The 22,413-nt window shown below is 45.2% G+C and overlaps 1 protein-coding gene across 6 annotated transcripts; it reads right to left on the reverse strand.

The window, feature by feature from the left end:
* Positions 1 to 1,840: 1,840 nt before the first annotated feature.
* LOC129053823 (golgin subfamily A member 8M-like) lies at positions 1,841 to 13,544 on the reverse strand. Of its 6 annotated transcripts, none has more exons than XM_054545915.2 (19): positions 12,646 to 13,544; positions 10,882 to 11,001; positions 9,921 to 9,980; positions 9,657 to 9,737; positions 8,764 to 8,802; positions 8,451 to 8,498; positions 8,278 to 8,362; positions 8,073 to 8,182; positions 6,949 to 7,035; positions 6,735 to 6,842; positions 6,452 to 6,539; positions 5,799 to 6,064; positions 4,145 to 4,220; positions 3,622 to 3,713; positions 3,306 to 3,368; positions 2,973 to 3,055; positions 2,772 to 2,872; positions 2,516 to 2,671; positions 1,841 to 2,430 (listed from the first exon to the last, which is right to left on the reverse strand). In XM_054545915.2, exons 1-19 carry the CDS (start codon positions 12,691 to 12,693, stop codon positions 2,255 to 2,257), a joined length of 1,887 nt encoding a protein of 628 aa, XP_054401890.1. In that variant the 5' UTR covers positions 12,694 to 13,544; the 3' UTR covers positions 1,841 to 2,254. The 6 variants fall into 6 exon arrangements, with proteins under 6 accessions (XP_054401890.1, XP_054401889.1, XP_054401888.1 ...); XM_054545914.2 differs by having other exon boundaries at positions 2,955 to 3,055; XM_054545913.2 differs by lacking the exon at positions 3,306 to 3,368 and adding an exon at positions 5,475 to 5,543 and having other exon boundaries at positions 2,955 to 3,055; positions 12,646 to 12,753.
* Positions 13,545 to 22,413: the final 8,869 nt, after the last annotated feature.

Genomic DNA, 22,413 nt, shown 5'->3' on the forward strand with positions numbered 1-22,413 from the left:
TGTTTATCAGGGTAAAGTGAAGTGATTTCAATGATAAAAGTATCTTTGAAATAATTTATCAATGTATTAGATAAACCCAGTTTCAGAATGATAAAAGAAAAAATGTTAGACCAAATAATGTGGCTAATTAACAGTGGTCCGATTTCTAGCACGTGGGTTTAAAATGCTCTTAAAGAAACTGTCTTTAAACTGAACACAAAGAATGCAAAAGCAGCAAGTTCAGAAAATAAAAGGCAAGAACAGGACTTTAAGTGCATTTTAAACCCACGGGCTAGAAATCGTACCACTGTTAATTAGCCACATTATTTGGTCTAACATTTTTTCTTTATCATTCTGAAACTGGGTTTATCTAATACATTGATACATTCATAAAATTTGGAAGAGTCAGTTGAAGTCACAAGGACCGAATATTTGCCCTCTTTCAGTGAATGCTGGCAAATCTGTTATTCCATCAGTAAAATCGTATTGCTGCTCTCCTGTTAATGTCATAGAAGTATCATGAGGATGCCAAATGCTAAATATGGAGATGGTCTAGTAACTAGAAATCCCCACACCAGGGAGCACACATACATATCTCCCTACATCCTAATAATGTGATGTGTTCTGGAATACAGACATTAAAACTTCATGAAGTTTTCCCAAGCATCAAGTTATGATTTAGGCAATATATGACTGAAATGCATTCATTCATCATGCGTAGGCACAATCACATGAATATTGCACTAAATATGTCCCTGACTGAAACAGAGAGGTACAAAAACATATTTCACTCTTTGTAAAGAAGTCTGTGAGAAAATATAACTGTGTGACGGTATAGACACGTTTCCTGATAATACATTGACATTCACAAACAGTAGATTGCACTGCAGTTTGGAAACATTTTAAGTTTCATAAACTTCTCCTTGATTTTCAAACATAGTATAATACTGTGTACTAAAATTCCTTTTTGTTTCAACTAAGCACTCTCACATATATTAGTTTATAATAATGTTTCTATTATTTTTTAAAGTGTTTTCCATTCAAGGAAAAGAAGTAAATTCCTATGTCAGAGTAACCAAGGTGGTTGAAGAATAGGTATTAGCCAGAGATGTCTAGATGGTAAAATCAATCTTCAAGCCTCAAAGAAGCTCCATGAACAGAGAGGAATGCCAGGCACCACACAGCTTTCCTTCACTCTAATTCATTCTTGACTAGAGCCTGTATGCCTGTTCCAGGGACATTTGAACTCGTAAAGGATTTCTTATGATCTTTACTAAATACATTAAGAAGAATGCCCACCAGCGCCCTTTTGTGAACTGGGACAGGAAGTCATGTGATTAAAACAGGTAACATGAACTCTGACTTTAAAATGTATTGTAGACACAAATGCTCTAAGCTAGGAAAGGTTTTCCACATCCACAGTCAACGATGGGAACCTTTCATTCCTCAGAAATAAGCCCTTTTTAGGTCATCAAAAAAGAGTACAACTGCTGCAGCTCCTGATGCAATATCTTCATGAGCCCAGAGCACATACAAATCCTAAGGGAACCACCATAATACAGCGCTAATTCTTGGCACTGGAACAGATGAAACACACTCTGTCCTGCACATACCTGCCAGAGGAGGCCACTTTCCTCTTCTGTGAGATTTAAAAAGCTCCCCCAAAAGGTTATTACTCCCATCACCAACACACAGAAAATGGAGGAAAGGCTGTTTCCAGTTCTCGGCCTTTAAACAACTCTAAATGTCAGTACTCATAGTGGCATATTACAAAGTAATAAACAGTGCACACTTGGGGGCAAACTACATATTGAGCTAATGAAGAGCTCACTGTGATTAAGATTAGATCAAACAACAGTAGAACATAGGCAAATTTTGTCTCAATTCTGTAGTGAATATACATGCTGCAATAACATTAAAGAAGCATGGCAGCCTATTCCAAACCAACGAGAACAATTTTCTGCAAAGAGTGGGTCTTTGTGTGTTTGAACTCCCACCACATAAGGGCAAACTCGATATGCATGCTAATGACCTACAATTATGAAATTAAAAAAGAAAAATGCTAAAGGATGCCAGAGTGAACATCAGTGAGAGCCACAGAGACCCACTCTCTTTTAACTTTTTACAAATAAACTTAAACTATAAATTAGAAACACAAATAATCATGAGTGACTCTAACATTCAAATGAAGTAAATGAATTGTGTAGGAGATTAACCCCATAACTTGGTTTCTTATTTAAAAATTTCTTGAGCAGCTCTTTGATGACAGTGATGTTTATCTCCTTCTTCTCAGCAGCCAAGCCCAGCAAAAGAATGGCACACAGCAGTTGCTGCCCAAGCCTGGGTGCTCCTGGTGGTCCTGCACGATTGGCTGTGTGGTAGGGTTGTCATAGAGAGGACCCTCCCTGGCCTCTCCTTGAGCAGAGGAGGTGAGGCTCACTTCACAAAGATCTTTGGAGAGAGGGAGGCGGAGATCTGAGCACAGTGGGAGAACCCCTCTTCCTGCCTGCCCACCCCGCCTGAGGGCTCTACTCACCACCCTGCTTGTCTGCAGCCCCAAGTTCCTGGGGGGCTGGGGCTCCTGGACCGGGCTCATCAGCAGGGTTCTGGGCAGCAGCCAGGAATTTTCTGTGACCATTGTTGTAGTTGCTATAAGCCGCAATACCATCTGCTGCAGCTCCAGCAGCTTCACCTGGAGGGAGGGGTGCTCAGCTGTCATGCCGCTGCCTGCACCCACCCTCACACCCACCCCACCCCCACCCCCACCCCCACAGAGATGTTGCACACCCTACCTTCATCTCCTCCCTGTCCTGGGCCAGCCTGATGATGTCCTCCTCCCAGTGCCGCATCTTTGGCACTGCCCCCTGGCTCTGTTAAAACGTGATGGATTTTCCTGCAAGAAGACAGGGCTCAGATGCTGGGGTCCCTCTGACGGCCCTGCAGCTCCCCCTGTGGTGCCCTGGCCTCCCACTCACTGATGGCATCTCTCTCGCCAGTAGTGGATGAAGCGAAGTTCTTGTTTGTTCACCAGCTCACTCAGGTCTGCCTTCTCCTCCAGGTGGTCCATAAAGCCGCTCTGGAGCCAAAATATTGCGGTCACATCTCGGCAGCGACCTGCCCTCAGGTGGCATTTTCAAGTCATGGAGAAGGTGGAGGTGAGTCCTGGCATGGGCCAGCTTCTCCATGACTTCCTGCAGGGCCCAGTGGGTCTCCCCACTCACAGACTTGCCCCCAGTCCCTGGGGCTGGGACCACTGCCTCTGGCTCCTTCAGGGCAGGGGCCACCGGGTGAGCCAGGCACTGGCAGCACACCCTCTGCTTTTTCACCTGCTCTTGTAACCCTGCTTGCTCCTCCTGGACACTGGCTCCAGCGGACTTGAAAATCGCCACCTGAGGGCAAGACATGAGCATTCTTGTAGGGGCATACACACAGCAAATGGGGCAGAGAGGTGGAGTGCAGCCCCTTCCCTTGGGGCCTCAGAGAGTACACATTTGTTACGGGTGAAATGGTGTCTGACCACTGGCTCCCAGAAGGGGTGAGGGTCCAGAGAAACCAGAATGCAGGGAAACTAAGAGCATAAAGGGGTCTTGGAGGGACCACAGAGGAAGGTGGCAAAATGGGTGCAGGGGGAGTCAGGCTCACCATGGCCTCCCTGCCCTCCAGGTCCTCTGAGATGCTTGGCATGGGCCGAGGTGCCTCCTCCTCCTCACTGTCCAGATGTCCTCCTCCATCTCCTGTGGGGGGTGGCCAGAGGGGTCTTCAGACAACCCAACAAGGGAGGTACTGTGGGCCCACCTCTGCCTCCACCCTCACTGTGTAACCCTGAGCCAGCCCCTTCCCAGAGAGGAATGAGCTGCTCTTCTTTATTTGTACTTTTAAGAATCAAAATCTTGCTATTCCACCCAGGCACACTCCCACTACTGGTCGATGTGGGAGTTCTGACCTGCTCTCTTTCTGACCTGGGCCAGTTCAGCCATCCTTAGGCAACTTGGTGGCCCCCTGCTCACAGGAGGTCAACACACTGATGCCGAACTTAGTGCAGGCACCCGGTCGGCATAATGACCAGCTGTTCTAAAGGTCTCTTCCAACTCCTCAATCCTATGCTGCTAACAGTCCCCCCTTCCTCCTGGGGCTCTCTCCTCTTCCTCTGAGCGGTCTCCCGTACCTTCCCCAGGGAGAGCCATGAGGCTCAGCTGGGTTGTTAGCTGCTGGTTCTGCTGGCTGGTAGCTTCCAGGTGCTCCTAAGGGGACAGGAAAGAGTGAGAAGGGATGGAGTTTGCCAGGTCATCCCCTTCACGGCCCTGTCCTCCACAGCTCCCTCCCCTGGGTCTCCTGCAACTTTTGGCAGGCCATCTCGGCCACCGCTTTGCCCCAAGCTTCCTGCTGCTGCAGCTGGTTCATGAGCTGGGTCTGCTGCAGTCACTGCCTGGGCAGCGCCTCCTTCTCAGAGGTCAGCTGCTGATAGGCGGCCACCTGCTGCTGATAGGTGGCCACGTACTGCTGCAGGTGACCCAGGTAATGGTCTGGCTGCTGCTGCAGACTCTGAGCCTCTTGGCTCTTCAGCTCCACCTGCAGGAAGATCCTGGGCGTGAGAGCACGTGGTGGCTGGTTTCCAGATTCTGGGCCCATTAGTGGGGTAGCGAGGGCACTGTGGGGCTCTGTCACCTGCCCAGGCCCCTGGCCCCTTGCTCCAGGCCTAAGTGACTGCCTCCCTTTCCTAGAACCCCATGCCTCCTTCCCCAGCCTCAAATCTCATACCCTCTTCTCATTTAATCCTCAGCACCTCTGTAAGGAAAATGCTAACTTCCCTTTGAAGTTAAAGAAACAGACTTTGAGATGAAAAGTACTTGAATGGTGAACCATTCCAGTGGAACCAGGCTGGAATCCAGTTTTAATCTAAGGAGTCTTTCTGTTTTGTTTTGAGACAAGAGTGTCACTCTGTGGCCCAGGCTGGAGTGCAGTGGTGCAATCTCAGCTCACTGCAACCTCCACCCCCTGAGCTCAAGCGATTCTCATGCCTCAGCCTCCTGAGTAGGTGGAATTACAGGCATGTGCCACAATGCCCTGCTAATATTTATTTTATTTTTTTGTAATTTTAGTAGACATGAGGTTTTACCATGTTGGCCAGGCTGATCTCAAACTCCCGACCTCAAGTGATTCTCCTGCCTCAGTCTCCCAAAGTGCTGGGATTATAGGCATGAGCCACTGCACCTGGCATAAGGAGCCTGTTATACCACCGTCTCTTCCCCTGTGATTGGGGGCTCCATGCCTCTAGCTGGGATGATGATGTCCAGACCTGAGAGGAGCCCAGGGCTACCCACCTCTAAAAGTCAGAGGGCAGGAAGCAAGAAACAGTCACAGTACTGCTCTGGAGAGTGCTGGGGTCACCTGCCCCCAGGCTGGAGCTGCCCCTGGCTTGGCACCTCCCCTCCCCAGAGGCTGCTGCCCGCCTCACAGCCCTTCTTGGATGGGGTGGAGGATTCTGTCTCCTTCACCTCACCAAGCTTCTCCTGTAGCTCCTTTACTTGCTGCTTCAACTGCAGTGCGCTCTTGTGCTCATTGTTCTGGACATAGAGAAGCAATCAGCAGCCACCCACTGCAGCTGGAAACCCCAGAACTTGGTGTCTGCCTCCCATGGCACCAGGAAGGGTGGAGGCAGGTTAGAAAAATCATCCCCTCTTTCCCACAGCCACCTGGCTCACAGGTGCCCTTAGAAGTAACATTTCACATGAGGGCTACACTGCCCCATTTTAGAGGTGGGGAAACAAAGGCCCGGAGGGCTAGGGAGGAGGGCAGGCTCCCCCGGTGGGGCAACGCACCAGCTCCTCAAAGATGCTCTGTGGCTTGGCCAGCTGCTGAAGCCTCTCCTGCTGCTCCTCAAGCCTCTCCTCCTGCTTCCGAAGCCTCTCTTCCTGCACCTGAATCCTCTCTTCTTGTCCCCGGTTCAGGAGGCTTATGCGCTGATTGTTTTTGACTTGGGCCTGGAGCTCTCCTGCCACTCTCTCTAGTTCCTTCCTCAGGTGCTGCAGCTCCACCTTGGAGGACATTGCTGGGGGCTCTGGGGGCTCTGGGGGCAGGGGTTCAGCTGAGAAAGGAAGCAGATAATAAGGGCCTCTGGATTCTCAAAAAAACAAAACAAAACAAAAACCCTCCTCTTGGTGCACAGCTCCTCTCAGACTCCCCAAACTTGGCCTCACTGCTTATGATTCCACGCACCGGGATGGTAGCCAGTCTTCCAAACCAGTTTCAAAAAAAGAGCACTGCGGGTGACTGACAGTGGGCCCTCCTTGCTGATGGGGACACTGAGACACTGAGACTTATTGAGATGACAAGACTTGCCATCTCCTGGCACAGACCTCTTTCCCTCTGCCTCAAAGCCCTTGCATCCACCTACCTCCCTGGGGCATTCTAAGCCACCCTCACAGCCCTCTGATGCCAATCCTGCTCCCAGGTCATGCCAGCCCCATCTTACCCATCTGGTTTTTCAGTTTGGACAAGCTCCTCTCCAGCTTCTCTATCCGACGCATATCATTCTTCTTTTCATTCTTTAATGTGCAAACCTGCCGAAAGCACAAGGGGAAAGGGCCCTGGAGAGAGGGGCTGGTGGCTGGACAGGCTGCCATCTCCCTCTCTGCCCCCACCTCCACAAAGCCCAGACCCATGACCACCTCTGGCTGTACTATTGCCATTTTAAAGATGCCCAGAAAGATCCAGTGACCTATCTAAGGTGGGGGTGCTGAAGGGTCAGATCTCACCTCCTGCGACATTTTTCTCATCCTCTGCTGCCACCGGGCCCTCTCTCCTTTTAGATGTTGCACACACTCGTCTCTTTCTAATTGGGCTTGTTTAAATGACTCCTTCAACTGCAAGAATGGGCACAGAAGTTAGGAAGGGCTGTCACTGGTCCTCTCCTGCTCCTGGCCACCTGGGGTCATCTTCCTTCCACATCCATCCCTCAGAAAACCTCACCTGTGTCACCTGCGCTTTCAGCAGTGCCTGCTCCTGGATGGAGTGCTCTAACTTCCACTCCATACGTGCTTTACTGTGGCTGGAAAACTGGATGGTGAAGAGTGACCAGTTTCAATCTGGTGAGCCCGGGCCATTCCACACAGTGCCCCTTAAAAGGGCTAGGGCTAGGCCCAATATACAACTTGCTCAGTAAAGATCAAGGCATTTCCAAGCCCGTGGTCTGGTTTTTAAAAGAACTCAGTAAAGTTGGAAGGGACAGGGAATGAGATTGAATTTATAGCTGGCTAACAGAGGCCCAGAGAGATCAGATAATATTGCTATTGTTATTACTGTTATTATTACCACTGTTTGAACCTTTGTGGAATGCTTCACCAGGTACAATGCTAACAATCCCGTTTAATCCTCACAACCACCATAGGAGACAGTTACTATGATTACCTCTTTTGTATAGATGAAAAAACATGGAGTATTTGAGGTTAAGTGCTTGCCTGAGTTCACTTAGGCAGAGCTGGGATATAAACACCCAGGTCTATCCAATTCTCTAAGCCCATTTTTCTTGCTGGGGATGGGGGCACAGATAGGAAGGGGAAAATTAATCTTTTGTTCACTTTTTGAAAGGATGATACATTCGCATAGTCCAAAACTCAGAAGGTACAGAAGGGAAGTATCTCCCAGCCAACTTGTTGCTCTCTCCTGAATTTTTTATGAATGCTTGCAGACATGTTTTATGTATATTATCATAGTATGTACACAAACACACACATGCACACATTTCCTCTTTCTATAGAAATGGTAAAATACTAGAAGTACTCTTCTGTACCTTCACAGTACAAGTACCCAATACCCCACCTAGGACTTGCCCAAGACCACAGCCAGGTAAGGGCGGGGCAGGCACTTGGCCTCCAAGCTCTGCGTCCAGTGCTCACTCCACACAGTGCCCCTCAACTCACACACAGCAGCTGACTCAGCCCCAAGCTGCCACTAAAAACCTTTTAAAAAAGCAGCAAGAAATGGCCATGCTGCCTTCTGGGCAGGACACTCCATCCTGCAGAAGGGACCTTTAGGCTCACTCCTCCATCTGTGAAGCCAGGCTCCCAGGGGATGGGGCAGGTGGTTGGACTCACCTGGTTTGCCTTCTTCTTCTGTGTGGTGGTGACAGCAGAGAGAGCCTGCTCTAACTCTCTTTTACGCTGCAATGAATGTTGCAGGTGGATAGCCAGATCCTTTGACTCTTCTGTAATGAGAGAGTTGAGATGGGTCCCAAAGGACTCCCCCTGAAGACCTGTCAAAGTGCCAGGTTGAAGGATGACAGGGTGCCCAGATTCTCACCTTCAAAGTATCTGAGAGAACGTTTCATGTGGTACAGGTGTGTATTTAGCTTCCCTTTCTGTATGTTCAATGTCTGGATTTGAACCTTTGGGAGAAAAGCCAAGCAAGTGCTGAAAGAGAAGGAAAGAAACATTCTCCGGAGGACAGGAGGAAACTTCACACCCTCCACTCACCTCTAGCTCCCTTTCGGCTTTCTGTTTCTTGTTGTTTGCTTTCTTTTCCTGTAGGAAGAGGAAGACAGAGCTCTCACCAGGGAGAGGCAGAGATGGCACAGCAAGAGACATGCACCCAGAATGCCACCAATGCCCCAGGACAGGCCCACCCATGGGACCAGGTTATCAGGGGCCCTGTGGGGATGGGGTGGAATCTGAGGAGTGAGCCTTCTTCCCCAGGCTGGGAGTAGGTGAGACGAGACTGGGGCCTCTATGTCTGAGTGCCCCCCAAACCCTGCAGTCATCTCGTGAGCAAACAAAGAAATCACGTTACTTCTTCCAGCTGATGTTTCACTTGTTTCTTCTGTTGTTTCTGTGGGGAAAGTCAAATTAAGGTGATGGAGGGTGGCCCCCTCAACTCTATTCCCCAGACCAGGAAGCGGTAGGCAGGGGCCAGGAATGGATTTTCAAGGCAAAGTTCTCAGACATAATGGGAACACGAACTGGTAAACTCTCCTCAAGCTCCCAAGGACAGAGGATTTGGGTCTTTGTTGGCTTTTGCCCACAGCCACAGAACTCAAAGTCTGAATCTGGAATCTCTTGAGAGGACAGCAACATAAACCTCTAGAGACGGAGTTTCAGAAAGGCCCCTCCTTCTGGCAGCTTGTGATTTAGAAAAGTGGGTTCATTCAATAAACACGTACTGAGCACGTACAGGCCAGGTATGGTTCTTCACAGCAGATATAGGATGGAAAAGGACAGACAGGAGCCCTTGGCCCTGAGGTTTCCTTTCTAGTGGGCCTTTAAATCTCAGACTCAAGAGCTAACAGAGACCTTTGATACTCACTACCTCCTCTGGAAACACGAGCCTAAAAAGGAGAGGTGGCTTGTTGAGAATCAAAGAGCAAATTAGGGACTGAGTCATGGCAGAAATACAGGGCCCCTGATAACCAGTCAGGCTACCAATTCCCCGAGAGGCAACAACCCCAGGGCTTGTGTAGCAAGGACTCGAGCACGGGTGTCTGGAGAGGAGAGAGTTGGCAAAGAGGGCAGCAAAAGAAGAGCCATGCTGCATGCTCTGGGGTCCCTCCAGGTGAGGCCTGGGCACCCCAGCTCCCTATTTGTCCTGGGCACCAGGGGCCCCCAGCCCCTTTCTTCAGGGCCCCAAGGGGAAACTGGAGCCCAGGATTGGCAGTGTGGAATCAGGGGACCCCAGTGGACTCTTACCAAAGCTTTGATGGTGTTCTTCAGTTGACTGATTTTTACGGACCTTGAATCCAGGACTACTGCTAGTTCTTGGCATGGGCTCTGAGGCACATGCAGAGAGGAAGAGGTGGAGGAGGAGTTGGGGGAGAGGTAGAGAGAATAATCATTAGGGCTGGGGTGTGTGTGGGCTGTCTCAGCTGGCAGAGGGGCACCCAGTCCCACCTGGAGGAGGAGGTTGGAGGGTTGACCTGAAGGGTCACAGCACCTGTGCCCAGAGCCTCTTACCTCCAGATCCTTCAGGGTAGCAGATGATGTAGGGCCTTCCCTGTGGAAATCTCTTGCTGACTACAAGAGATGAGAGCGCATATGGAGATGTTCTGTCCCCCACAGTGTCTGAGTCCTCTGACTTCCTTTCTTCCCCATCAACTGGCAACATTTTCTTTTCTGCCTGTCTTGGATCCTTTGTCCCATAACTCCTTTATGCTAACTTCTCTCATGGTTCTTATCTCCCCACCATCCCATCCTGGGGCCCTTTCAGTGATTCCTGATGGCAAGTGACTGTTCTCATTGTCCTGGCTTCCCCTTGAGACTGGGGATGAGGAAACTCAAACAGCAATGACCATATCCTGGGTGTCCTGAGTGTTTACAGCAGGCCATGTACTAGGGATTAACATAAAAACAACAATAACAAATCTCATTTAAACTTCACAAGTGGAAGTCAAACAGTATCACCTCTGTTATACAGATGTGAAAAGAGAGGCCCAATTAGGTCAAGCATCTTGCCCTAAATCATAGCCCTAGCAGAGCAGATGGAGAGGCAGGATTCAAACCCAGAATTCCTTTTTTTCTTTTTTTTGAGACAGAGTCTTGCTCTGTCACCAGGCTGGAGTGCAGTGGCACAATCTTGGCTACTGGAAGCTCCACCTCCCAGGTTCACACCATTCTCTTGCCTCAGCCTTCTGAGTAGCTGGGACTACAGGCACATGCCACCATGCTTGGCTAATTTTTTTGTATTTTTAGTAGAGACAGGGTTTCACCGTGTTAACCAGGATGGTCTGGATCTCCTGACCTCATGATCTGCCTGCCTTGGCCTCCCAAATTTCTAGGATTACAGGCATGGGCCACCACACCCAGCTAAAGCCAGAATTCTTAACCAGTACCCAGCAGTCCATCTACAATCTTAAAAATTACCCTCTATTGCCCCTTGGCCCCCCTGTCCCCAGAAGCCTGGCCAGCCAAGACTCACATCCCCAGGTGACTGGCAACCACCAGAAGTGGCTGTCTCAGGGATACTGCCATTTGTTTTCCTGTTCCTGTTCACTCCTGCTGGAACTCTAGGGCTGTTTTTCTGCCAATATTCTTTTAACTGTTGGAAAGAAGAGCAGTAATACTCATGAGAACTGTCAGCCCCTACAGCCACATCCTCCTTTACAGTTTTTACAAAATACACTTACACACCATCTGATTTAATGATGCCAACAACAGTACAAGGTGTTGTCACACTCACTTAGTGACTGAGAGGGATTGATATCATGGCTAGAAAAAAAAAAGAAAAAGGCAATACTGGAACTTTGAAACTCAGTCTTCTGACTCCAAGCTCTGAGGTTTTGCCAAGAATCAGCAGCTGGCAGGGACCAAACCCAGAGGCAGAGGTAGAAAAGTAAACATTAAGTAGGCAGGAACTGTATGCCATGTGGTTTAGAGTCATACATCCTCACACATCTGTTAGTGTGAAGAAGTGCACCAGTACCCCTCAAACTTTTATATCAATGTGTCCTCATGGCAGAAGGCAGCCTTTCTCTTAAATCAGAATTTATCAGAAAGAGGACAACCCAAGCCTCATTTCAGAGAGAAGTCTGGTATGCTCTTAGAAACCTAAGTGACTGTCATCCCTAAGTACATTCATGTTATTTCTCTTGATCTCAAGAGAATCAAGGGAAACTGATGCTTCAGAAAGATGTCCCACATTTATCCTGTGGCACTCAAAGTGCCCAAGGTTGAGATAATATGAGGAAGATTCAAGGTGTCAAGTTCAGTTTCCCAAGATCTATTCCACAGAAGATGAGCGAATCTCACTTCAGAGACCACTGACTGAAGGGTAGTCTGGTCCCAGAACCATGGAGAATGAGAATATGAGGTGGAGAACTCAGAAAAAAATGTTAAAATCTCTCTGGAAAGTAGAAGCCTGGGAGAAAACCAAACCAAACCCATTCTCTCATTGCCACCCAGAGATACTGTCAACGTTTTGAGTTCACGGGGGAAGTGTAGGATTTTCCCACCATCAACATCTGTAAGGGAGTGAGGCAGCCTGAAACCGCTTGCTCCTAGGTCCCAGTCTCCATTCCCCTTCCAGCTGGAAATTTGTGCTGTGACCAGAGGAACCAGAAATGGGGTGAGAATGCTTAGGGGACTGGGTCATAAGATCAAAGGCCAGTCTTGCAGTAATGACAGTTACAGGTGGACTGTGACATCACTACATTCCACTCCTCCTGGTGGGGGGAGGGACCATGTCAGCACCATGTCCAAGTCGCCGCTCCATGACGGGGGAGGGAAGTACAGGGTTGGGACTCAGCTCCTTGGAGATGCCAGCACAAAGAACCCAGGGAGGTCGACCTTGAGGCAACAGGAGGGGAGGGCAGAGTCTGCAGCAGGGAGTCCCAGCAGTCACCAGACCAAAGGGGGTGGGGCCTGGATCCTTGGAGATGAGAGTCCAAAGAGCCCAGGGAGATCAAGCTTGGGGCAGCAGGAGATGAAGGCCCAGTAATGGAGTGGGAAGCCCCAAGAGTCACCCACCCAATTCACCCTGGGGTGATTGGTGAGGGCAAGGACTGGGCTGTTTGCTGAAGGGGTGGGGCTGACTGACAAAACTTTGGTGGGGGTAGCCCAGAGGCACCGGGGTTGGGGGGCCCAGTCCAGTGTGCTTCAGGAGTTGTATGGACTCTGGCAGGGGTCTTGTCATCAGAGGGGATCTGTGGCTGGTTTGAGGGGCTATGACCTAGTGCGTTTTTACCTTTTTCTTGGCTGCCGCCAATTTGTTCTGTTGAGTTTCTTCTGCCATCGCAGGGTGGGTAGGGAGGCAGGGTTGGGGCCACGTCAGCGAAATCCCAGTGAGCACTAATCAACACCTCCAGTCACCTACCAGGCAGCTGTGTGACTGAGCCAGAGGAGGCGTAACCAGGGCCCCAGTAGAATGTGGAATAGGGGTGTGGCCTTAATGCTCCAAGCCCATTGGTCAATGAGAAAGATGAAAGGGAAAGGGGGTGTGGCCAGACAGCAGTGTGTCCAGAGAGAACTGTGGCTCACAAGGAAAGCTGCCCATGCAACCGCTGTCCCCACCCACTCTAAGAGAGGGGAGAGGCCTCCCACTCTGGAAGAGAAGAGGGGCCGGCTTTTGCTTTAAAAGCTTTCAAACTTTAAAAAATATATGTGTGTATACTTTATATATATGTGTGTCCGTGTGTGTGTATCTATGTTTTTCTCCATAGCTGTCTTCATTATCCAGCTTCTATGCAAGGTCTATGATTTTGGCCTACAGTTTTCATCTTTGATTACAGTACAAAAATTACCAGTATTACCTTAACTGAGATACAGATCCTATAAAAATGGAAAACCCATAGCATGCTTGATGATTAATGAGGCAGACTATATTATCCAACATTCTAATAAGATAAAATAATCACAATGATTTCTCTTTTTTGGAAAAATGTTTCTCTTATTCTCCTACGTTTTTGTTAAGATTTTTTTTCTTAAACATGTCTAATATCTGTAAAAACACAAAGCTTTTGGGCTGGGCGCAGTGGCTCATGCCTGTAATTCTGGGACTTTGAGAGCCCAAGGTGGGTGGATCATGAGGTCAGGAGATCGAGACCATCCTGGCTAACGCAGTGAAACCCCATCTGTACTAAAAATACAAAAATGTCCGGACATGGTGGCAGACATCTGTAGTCTCAGCTACTTGGGAGGCTAAGGCAGGAGAATGACATGAACCCCCGAGGTGGAGCTTGCAGTGAGCCAAGATCATGCCACTGCACTCCAGCCTGGGCTACAGAGCAAGACTCTATCTCAATAAATAAATAAATAAATTCATTAATTAATTAAAATAAAAAATTAATAGTAAGAGCAATGTGAACAAAAGATGCAATGAAATAATTTAGAAAGTACAAGCTATTAAAAAGTAGATTTTAAAACTTGTGCAATGAAGTCAAACAGCACCCAACGAAAACGTATACCCTTACATGTTTGTTTAAAAAGCAATTTAAATTACATTGATCCACTAAACTAGGAAAAGCAAAACAAACAAAAAGGGGGAAATAATTAAGACATAAGGAAAAAGTAAAAAAGAAAAACCACTAGATTTAAAAAATAAAACTAAAGGAGAATTCTTTCAAAAGACTGAGATTAAAACAGTCAAGCCTCTGATAAGTAATCAAGATAAAGAAAACTTTGAAGAGAAAAAGGCATATAGCCACATGTGAATATGATGCAAAAAGTGAAAACTTTGCACATCTTTACAACACCTTAGAAGTATGGATGACATGTTCATTTTTTTTTTTTTCTCAGACAGAGTCTTGCTCTGTCACCCACGCTGGAGTGCAGTGGCACGACAAACTCCACCTCCCGGGTTCACGCCATTCTCCTGCCTCAACCTCCCGAGTAGCTGGGGCTACAGGTGCCCGCCACCACGCCTGGCTAATTTTTTGTATTTTGGCTTAGTAGAGATGGGGCATCACCATGTTAGCCAGGATGGTCTCGATCTCCTGCCCTCGTGATCCACCAGCCTCGGCCTCCCAAAGTGCTGGGATTACAGGCATGAGCCATCGCACCCGGCCAAAGTGTTCATTTTTTTTTTTTTAAGAATCTACAGTTATGAAAACTAACTGAAGTAGTGGAAAATCTGGGGACCAATACGCAGAAGAAGGAAAAAGACAAAGACTCATCCTCCATATTGGATACTTATTTAAACCAGAATTTGTCAGCCTCAGCAATATTGATATATTGGGCCAGATAATTCTTTGTGGAGGGTTCTCCTGGTGTGTTGTCGGACATTTAGTAACATTCCCTCTACCCACAGAATGCCAATAAGACCTCCCGACCATGACCAGTTGTGACCACAAAAATGTCTCCAGATATTTCCAAACGTCCCATAGGAGGCAAAATACTCCTGCCATTGAAAATTACTGTGTAAACCAGATCTACATCCTAGATCTTAGAAAAAAGATGTAAAGCTTCCCAACTCAGCCCTGCATACCCTTGATACTGAAATGAAATAACAGCCTTAAAGGAAGCAAACAAAACTATAATCTTATTTAATACAGAAGTAAAAATGCAAAAATAAAATATTACCATAGCCATTCTAACAGTGTTTACTATAGGAATGCAAAGATAATTCAAAATTAGGAAAACTTCATCAGGCAATTCACAAATTATATTTCTACATATAATTGAAGGCACAATCATGACAAACAAAGTAGCTCTATATGCATTAGGTCCATGATCTATTCGGTGAAAAACACAAGTTGCAGATGTCTTACAGAAGGAAAACTTAACACTGAACACATATTTTCACCATTTACTCTTTGTCCTGAGGCTCCAATAGAAATACAGTGAAGAATAAACATTGTATGAGCACACAATTACAAAAAAGGAATGGGGTTACCAACAGAAGAGAATTCATCTTCATTAGACAATGACAGTAAATGGAAAATGGTTAATTAATGGAGCAAAGCAAACAAAGGTGGAGGTCAGGAGGATACTGAGAACAACGAGGCTAATTTGTCCCACAGCAACCTGGAAATGATCTAGACTCAGACACGAGGTACCCCCGAGAGTGGGACTGATAGGCAAGACTGAAAACAGAGATTAACCAAAAGCCCAGACAGAGAACACGTTTTCCAGGCCCTGAAACACACTGCTGGCCCCATCTCCTTAAACAGAACCCAAGCAAACATATCTACCTCAGGCAAGAGAATGTAGATTTTACATCCAGAGGAATGGAGTAGTTCCAGCCATCATTTATGATTGCACCAGGAGATAAGATAGAGGGATGGAGGATAACAATTAGGAATCAGCATACATTCCTCCTAAAAGCTATCAGTTGACAAGTCTTTGCCACAAAGAACTCCCAATCAATTTTTATTTATTTTTACTTTTATTTTTATTTATTTATTTTTTTGAGACAGGGTCTTGCTCTTTCACCCAGGCTGGAATGCAGGAATGCAGTGGCATGGTCACAGCTCACTGCAGCCTCAATCTCCTGGGCTCAAGCAATCCTCCTGCCTCAGCCTCCCAAGTAGCTGAGACTGCAGATGGGTGTCACCACACTTAGCTATTTTTTTTTTTGGTAAAGATGGGGTCTCACTATGTTGCCCAAACTAGTATTGAGCTCCTGGGCTCAAGAGATCCTCCCACTTCGGTCTCCCAAAGCACTGAGATTATAGGTGTGAGTCACCACACCCCACCTCCCAGTCTTTTAGTACCTCTCTCAAATATGAATGAACAAATAAAGAATGAAAAAAAGACTACAGGTCAGGCACGGTGGCTCATGTCTGTAATCCCAGCACTTTGGGAGGCTGAGGTGGGTGGATCACCTGAGGTTGGGGGTTCCAGACCAGACTGACCAACATGGAGAAATCCCATCTCTACTAAAAATACACAAATTAGCTGGGCATGGTAGCACATGCCTGTAATCTCAGCTACTTGGGAGGCTGAGGCAGAAGAACTGCTTGAACCTGGGAGGCAGAGGTTGTGGTGAGCCGAGATCACATCATTGTACTCCAGCCTAGGCAACAAGAACAAAACTGGGTCTCAAAAAAAAAAAAAAAGACTACAAATGATAAGCAACATAGAATAGATATTTAAGGAAAGGCTTTAAAAAGAAAAATAAGACCAGAATAAACTAAGAAAAAAATTATTAAAGAACAAAGAGATGCCAGGGAGAAGACAGAGTATCAAAATCACTTCATAAGGACACTTGTGAATATATTACATGTATAAAACAAAACAGAATATGAATAAGAAATAATCAGAGAAGAAAAAGTTCTTAGAACTCATGCTTCATCTTGGGAGTTGGTCGCCAATGAGCCATACCTCCTGTCATCATGTCCTTAGACAGGCCCATCCATAGTCAATCTGGGTTGGCCCCAACACTCACTTTAACCTATAGCATGTCGTAGAAATGACACTGGAGCTGTTCCAGGTCTAAGCCTTAAGAACCTCTGGCAGCTTCATTTCTGTGCTTCTGGAAGCCAAACATAAGAATTGACTACCCTCTTGGAGAAAGAAAAGCCACATGAAGAGACCCGAGACGATGAGATGTTATGCAGAGAGAAAGGCCACATCAAGAAACACCAAGGCAGCAGACCTGTGGGTGAAGAAGCCATCTCAGACATTCGACTACAGCTGAGCATCCAGATGACCAGTCCCTGACACTGTCTAACTGCACAGTGAGAGCTGCCAAATGAGACCAGAAGAAAAACTGTCCAGCTAGCCCCAGTTAATCCATACAGTAGTGACAGATAGACAGATGTGTAGTTTTATGCCATTAAGTTTTGAGAAAATTGGTTAAGCAACAATAAATAACCAAAACAAAACTTAAAGTTATTACAGTCCAAATAAAATTTCCTGAAAGTCAAAAGATAAGAAAATATTCCAGAACTTTAAATTTAAAAAAAAATTAGAAATAACTTGAAATACAAGACTCAAGACATGAGGTCCAAAATCCAATTAATAGACACTTCAAAATGAACAAATAAAATGGAAAAGAGAAAGTTAACACCAAAAATATGACAAGATTCAAGACTCCAACTTTGAAAGAGCCTATCCATAGGCCTGTTCATTTGGTGTACCCAGCACAATGAATGAAAAAAGACCCACACTAAGTACATTGTTGTGCTATTTCAGCTCACCAAGGAAAGGACAAATTCCTAAAAGCTTCCAGGGAGAAAGTCATGCATAAACAAGTGAAACTCAGGATGGCATGAGGTTTCACCACCACGACTGGTTAGAAGACAAAAGCACAGACTTTGAAATTCTAAGGTAAAATTATCCTCAACCTAGAAATACATAATCAAGCAAACTATCAATCAAGTGTGAGGATAGAATATGAGAGACGTGAATACTGATGGGGATGTGGTATGCAGCAGGCACTGTTCTAAATGGTTTACATGTACCAACCCAATTAAGAAACTTAAAGTACACACACCACACACACACGCACACACACACACACACACACAGTTCTTCCTGCTAATCACTTTACAATGAAACAACCAAGTAGCTAACCCAGAGCCCACAAAGGCAGAGTAAAAATTCTAACACTTGGTAAAATAAAAATGCACATATACCCTGTGACCTAAAAAAAAAATGCTTAAGTATTCAAAGACAGACAGCAATTACAGCTACTGAGAACATCATTGTAAGCAAACTGAGGCAGAGAAAACAAAGGTGCTAATGAGGGTTTGAACCACCTAACCTGCGGAAACCAACTGGATGCTTTCCTAGGTTCCGAGCTGGCATTGTCTTTCAGAATGATCTAGAAGAGGTCACATGACACTGTTACAAAGGATCTGGAGAAAGGGACCCTTGCTTTATCACTCCGGTGCTCCAGTCATGCTTCATATTTTCACTTCTTACACTCTTTCACATGAAGTCAATTTGCAGACTTCCATCAAGCACTTAGATAGCTTTTTGTAATGTTCATGACAAGTTCTGGATGTTATCTCTGCACTTTTGACAAATTCTTAGCAGTTAACTTACAAGGCAGTTAACATTTTTGTTCAAACACAGTATAGCTAGAACAGGGTCATATACTCAATAAAACAAATATTTACCAAGCATTCATTGAGTGGAAGATAAAATGCACAAAGCATAATTATAAAATATTCTCCCCTGCCATGATACAACAAAATTTTTAAAGGCTTACGGAATATAGCATAACATGACCAAAGCAAAAACAGTAAGGACTAAAGAAGGGAGGAAGGGAAAATATCAGCATGAACTGAATATGACCCAGAAGAGGCTTGATGGTCAGACATGTAAAGATGTTTTGGGTAGGGTTAAGGGGTGGAAGTCAGGGGCACAGGTCAGAGGCACATTCTACAAGGGAAAAACAGCTGATACAGAAGCCTGAAAGGTAAAGTGGGCAGAGCACCTGTACAGGACTCTTACCTGCCGCAGAAAGGTTACAATGCACCTTACCAGAACACAGCAGCACACAGCCAGGCCTGGGGCAGAGGGATCACTCAAACAGCACCAGAGGCTGCATTCCTACTTTTCTTCTGTCAACAAGTCCATTTTCATTGTTAGTTTCTCCTTCAACACAAACATAAAAACAATTGGCTGAACACACGGGAACAAGGAAAATCTGACTGAAGAATGAGACATTAAAACTTAAGGGCCTTGGGTCCTGGTGCGGTGGCTCATGCCTGGAATCCCAGCACTTTGGGAGGCAGAGGTGGGTCATTTGAGGTCAGGAGTTCAAGACTAGTCTGGCCAACACGGTGAAACCCCGTCTCTACTAAAAACACAAAAGTTAGCCAGGTGTGGTGGTGGGCACCTGTAATTTCAGCTACTTGGGAGGCTGAGGCAGGAGAATTGCTTTAACCAGTGGACTGTCAAGAGAGGTAGGCTGCAGTGAACTGAGATCGCACCACTGCACTCCAGCCTGGGTTACACAGTGAGACTCTGTCTCAAAAAAAAAAAAAAGTCATGGTCATGGTAAAAAACCTATGGCTTTGGAAGGCTTTCTCGGTAATGTCCTAGAATTAAGGTTAAGCCTACGTTTCATGGTAACTGAACAGGAAACCAGCCTGACCAACATCCTTCTGCCAAGTGGCTTGCTCTCAGCTCCTCTTGGTTGGGCCTTGGGCAGCCAGACTGTCTGGTTTTAATCCTTGCTCTGCCACCTGTGACCTTGGACAAGTTACCTACCTTCAGTTACCTCATCTACAAGATGCAGATATTAATAATACCCTTTTTTTAATTTACTCAGAGGATTAAAAGAGTTAATAAAAAGTAAAAAATAAAAAGACTTGGTAAGCATAGGCACAGAGGAAAAAAAAAGTAAAAATAAATAATTAAATAAAAAGACCAGTGCCTAGCACATAAAAGTTCATCAGGAATTAATTCTATAATATGAACTCAATTTTGCAAAACTTCAAAGTACATATAACTTTTAACTTACTAGGGTATACATACTAATAATAAATTTACAACGGTAGACATGTTTGCCTACTGGAAATACAACAAAGACTAAACAAGCAGATACTAAATCATTAAGCAGTTATGAGTTAGTATCTTTAATTTTCTTATACTTCTATATTTTCTATAGATCATCTTTGTAACAAGAAGAAAACAAACCAAATGAAAATGAAATGAATTCTCTCAGAAAGAATTAAGTCAAGACACGAAGAAGGCTGACAAAGTAATATAAAATATATCTTATGGTTTATGTAAAATTCTTAATAAAATACCTTCTTTCCTCCAAGCTGCACTCTGGCTTTGCCTTTGAGTCAGGTGGCTTTTCTTTGCATGATGACTGGTTCTGTCGAGTAGGCACTGCTTCAGCCCTACAGGAAGAACAAAACATCTCTGGAACACAGCAGCATTCCTGATTCCCACTTGAGAAGGCCTAACAAAATGGCATATGCCTCAACAGCAGCACATCAGTGTTAAAAAGTCTGGAGTCAAGGGGAAAAAGTAAAATTGGACCATTTCCAGAATCGCACAAAAAGCAACAAACTGACGTTCTAAGTGCCCAACGTGAGCAAATTAGAACCTTAAATGAAGGTCACTCTTAATGCCTATCCCAGCATAGATTCAGTACCAAGAACAGCGTCATTTTACTGGTTTACCTTTTTCATTCTTGAAAGTAGGAGCTATGAAAAAAAAAAACACTAAAATTTCTCCAAGAGAACCTTCTACTTTCTATCTAACTTACATAATCAAAACACTCTATGGAGGTTGAAAATTGAGTATTATAAGAAAATAATCACCTGTTCTGTGAGAAGTTCAATACATAATGCTCCTCCACCCAATACATACCTTAAAAAGAAAAAAGGAAACATACAAAATTATCTCGAGAATTATTCCTGCTTAAACAATTTCTATGTGCCATTACTAAGAAAGTAGACACACAGTAAAGATGAGAAGAGAACATGCAAACATGAACATACTTGTTAGGGATATAGGACTATGGGTAATTTAAAAATTTTCATGGTATTACTCTCATGTAATTGCTCTGAAATTCTAGTCAGTTGTTTGAAATGGCTCTTAGAACAGAATACTTTGACATTTTTATGATGTCAAAAACTAAGAACTTAGCTCTAAATATTCCAAAGAATAGGGGCAGAAGAACCCCTTTCCTTAAATGGCATTTGAGTATTCTTTACAACTCAAACTTTCTCTCCCATCCTGTGATGGCCAAGAGTTTTTCCTCTGACAATGGCATTGACCTTACCCTATCCAAAATATGAACATCTGCATGGTTTCCTGGTTCAAATTGTTTTTATCCATTCTGTCGTGAGCATCAAATGGTTCAGACCAGGCAGCACCTCTCTGGGACTCCTCAAGTCCTTTCTAGATCTGAAAGACTATTCTCTGAACCAAAAACAACTTCTGGGGGTGTACCAAATCTCCCATTAGAAAATTATTTAGATCCATGTGTTTTAACTTTTTAACTCTTTCTCAAACAAAATAATTTCATTTCTCCTTTACTGTTATTTTAAATTTCAAAATACACAGATAGTATGTGTAAAATAAAATCAAGGGAATGACAGTTGTAGAACACAAACTGTGGTAATTTTGAAAACACAAAAGCTAAGACCACTAATTAGGTCTATGTGGACACCAAGTCCACCACAACCTGTTCTGTCCTCCGGGGCTCTGCCCACACCTTTCCCTTGCCTGAGATTCCTTCTGCTTCCTACCCTTCCAAATGCTGTATTTCCCCCTGGAAGACTTACCAAGACTACTCTAGCCTGCACATCTTCCATTCCAGCTAACCAAAGGCATCCTCGGGTTGACTAAACCAAATTATTTTGCAGAGAAGGCATCTAAAAACTTCTACTGTAGACTATTCACCTTAATAACTGTTATTGTGACATTATTCAATAATAAAATGAGGGAAAGAAGTCCTCTTCAATCCCTTATCCTGGAGAGTCGAAGCAAGTGTCTTTCTCACTTGCTTTGCCCAAACCCTGGGACCTTTCAAAGTAGAAGTTTAATGGAAGGGAAAGAAAATCTAAAAGAAAAACTCTCCAAAAAATTAAACTTGGGCAAAGAATCATGGGATTAAAAATGTTTATTCTTTGTGTATTTGATTTCTGAAACATAGAAATCTATCACCCACTCCTTAAATCTGCCACCGGGCTAAGAGAGTGTTGTATGGAATATGCACTCACTGACTTAACAGAATTAGAACATCCAGGCACTCGGTGAGATTTTGCTTCCACAACCACTCAAAATCTAGTCATTAGTTAATGAGTTAACACCACACCTGATCTTCAAATTTTGGAAATGCTGACGGTAGACAGGGACTTGTTTTGGGAAAGGAAGTACACAGTAGACATTGTTACCCATGATCCAACCACCACCACCTTTCCTTTAAAGTACCCCACTCTTCCTTTAAGGTTGCAGAGTCTCAGAAAGTGGGAAGAAAGGAAGTTTTTGCATTTTTGGGTCAAAACAAAGTACATTTGTGCAACCACATAATGCCCATGCAAAGGTTTGTTGAAATCTAAACCCAAGACAGAAGTAGTTCTAGCACCTCCACAAAAAGTAA

The sequence above is a fragment of the Pongo abelii genome, chromosome 16 (genome assembly GCF_028885655.2).
Source record: "Pongo abelii isolate AG06213 chromosome 16, NHGRI_mPonAbe1-v2.0_pri, whole genome shotgun sequence".
Lineage (NCBI taxonomy): Eukaryota > Metazoa > Chordata > Mammalia > Primates > Hominidae > Pongo > Pongo abelii.

What these genes read in the sequence shown, in the direction of transcription:
- LOC129053823 (XM_054545913.2), bottom strand. Translation starts at nt 12,693, where the DNA reads ATGGCAGAAGAAACTCAACAGAACAAATTGGCGGCAGCCAAGAAAAAG. An exon ending in CAAACTGAAAAACCAGATGG is followed by an intron (nt 6,065 to 6,451) that starts GTAAGATGGGGC and finishes TTCCTTTCTCAG; the next exon opens with CTGAACCCCTGCCCCCAGAG. An exon ending in TACAGGAGAAGCTTGGTGAG is followed by an intron (nt 4,221 to 5,474) that starts GTGAAGGAGACA and finishes CTGTCCCCTTAG; the next exon opens with GAGCACCTGGAAGCTACCAG.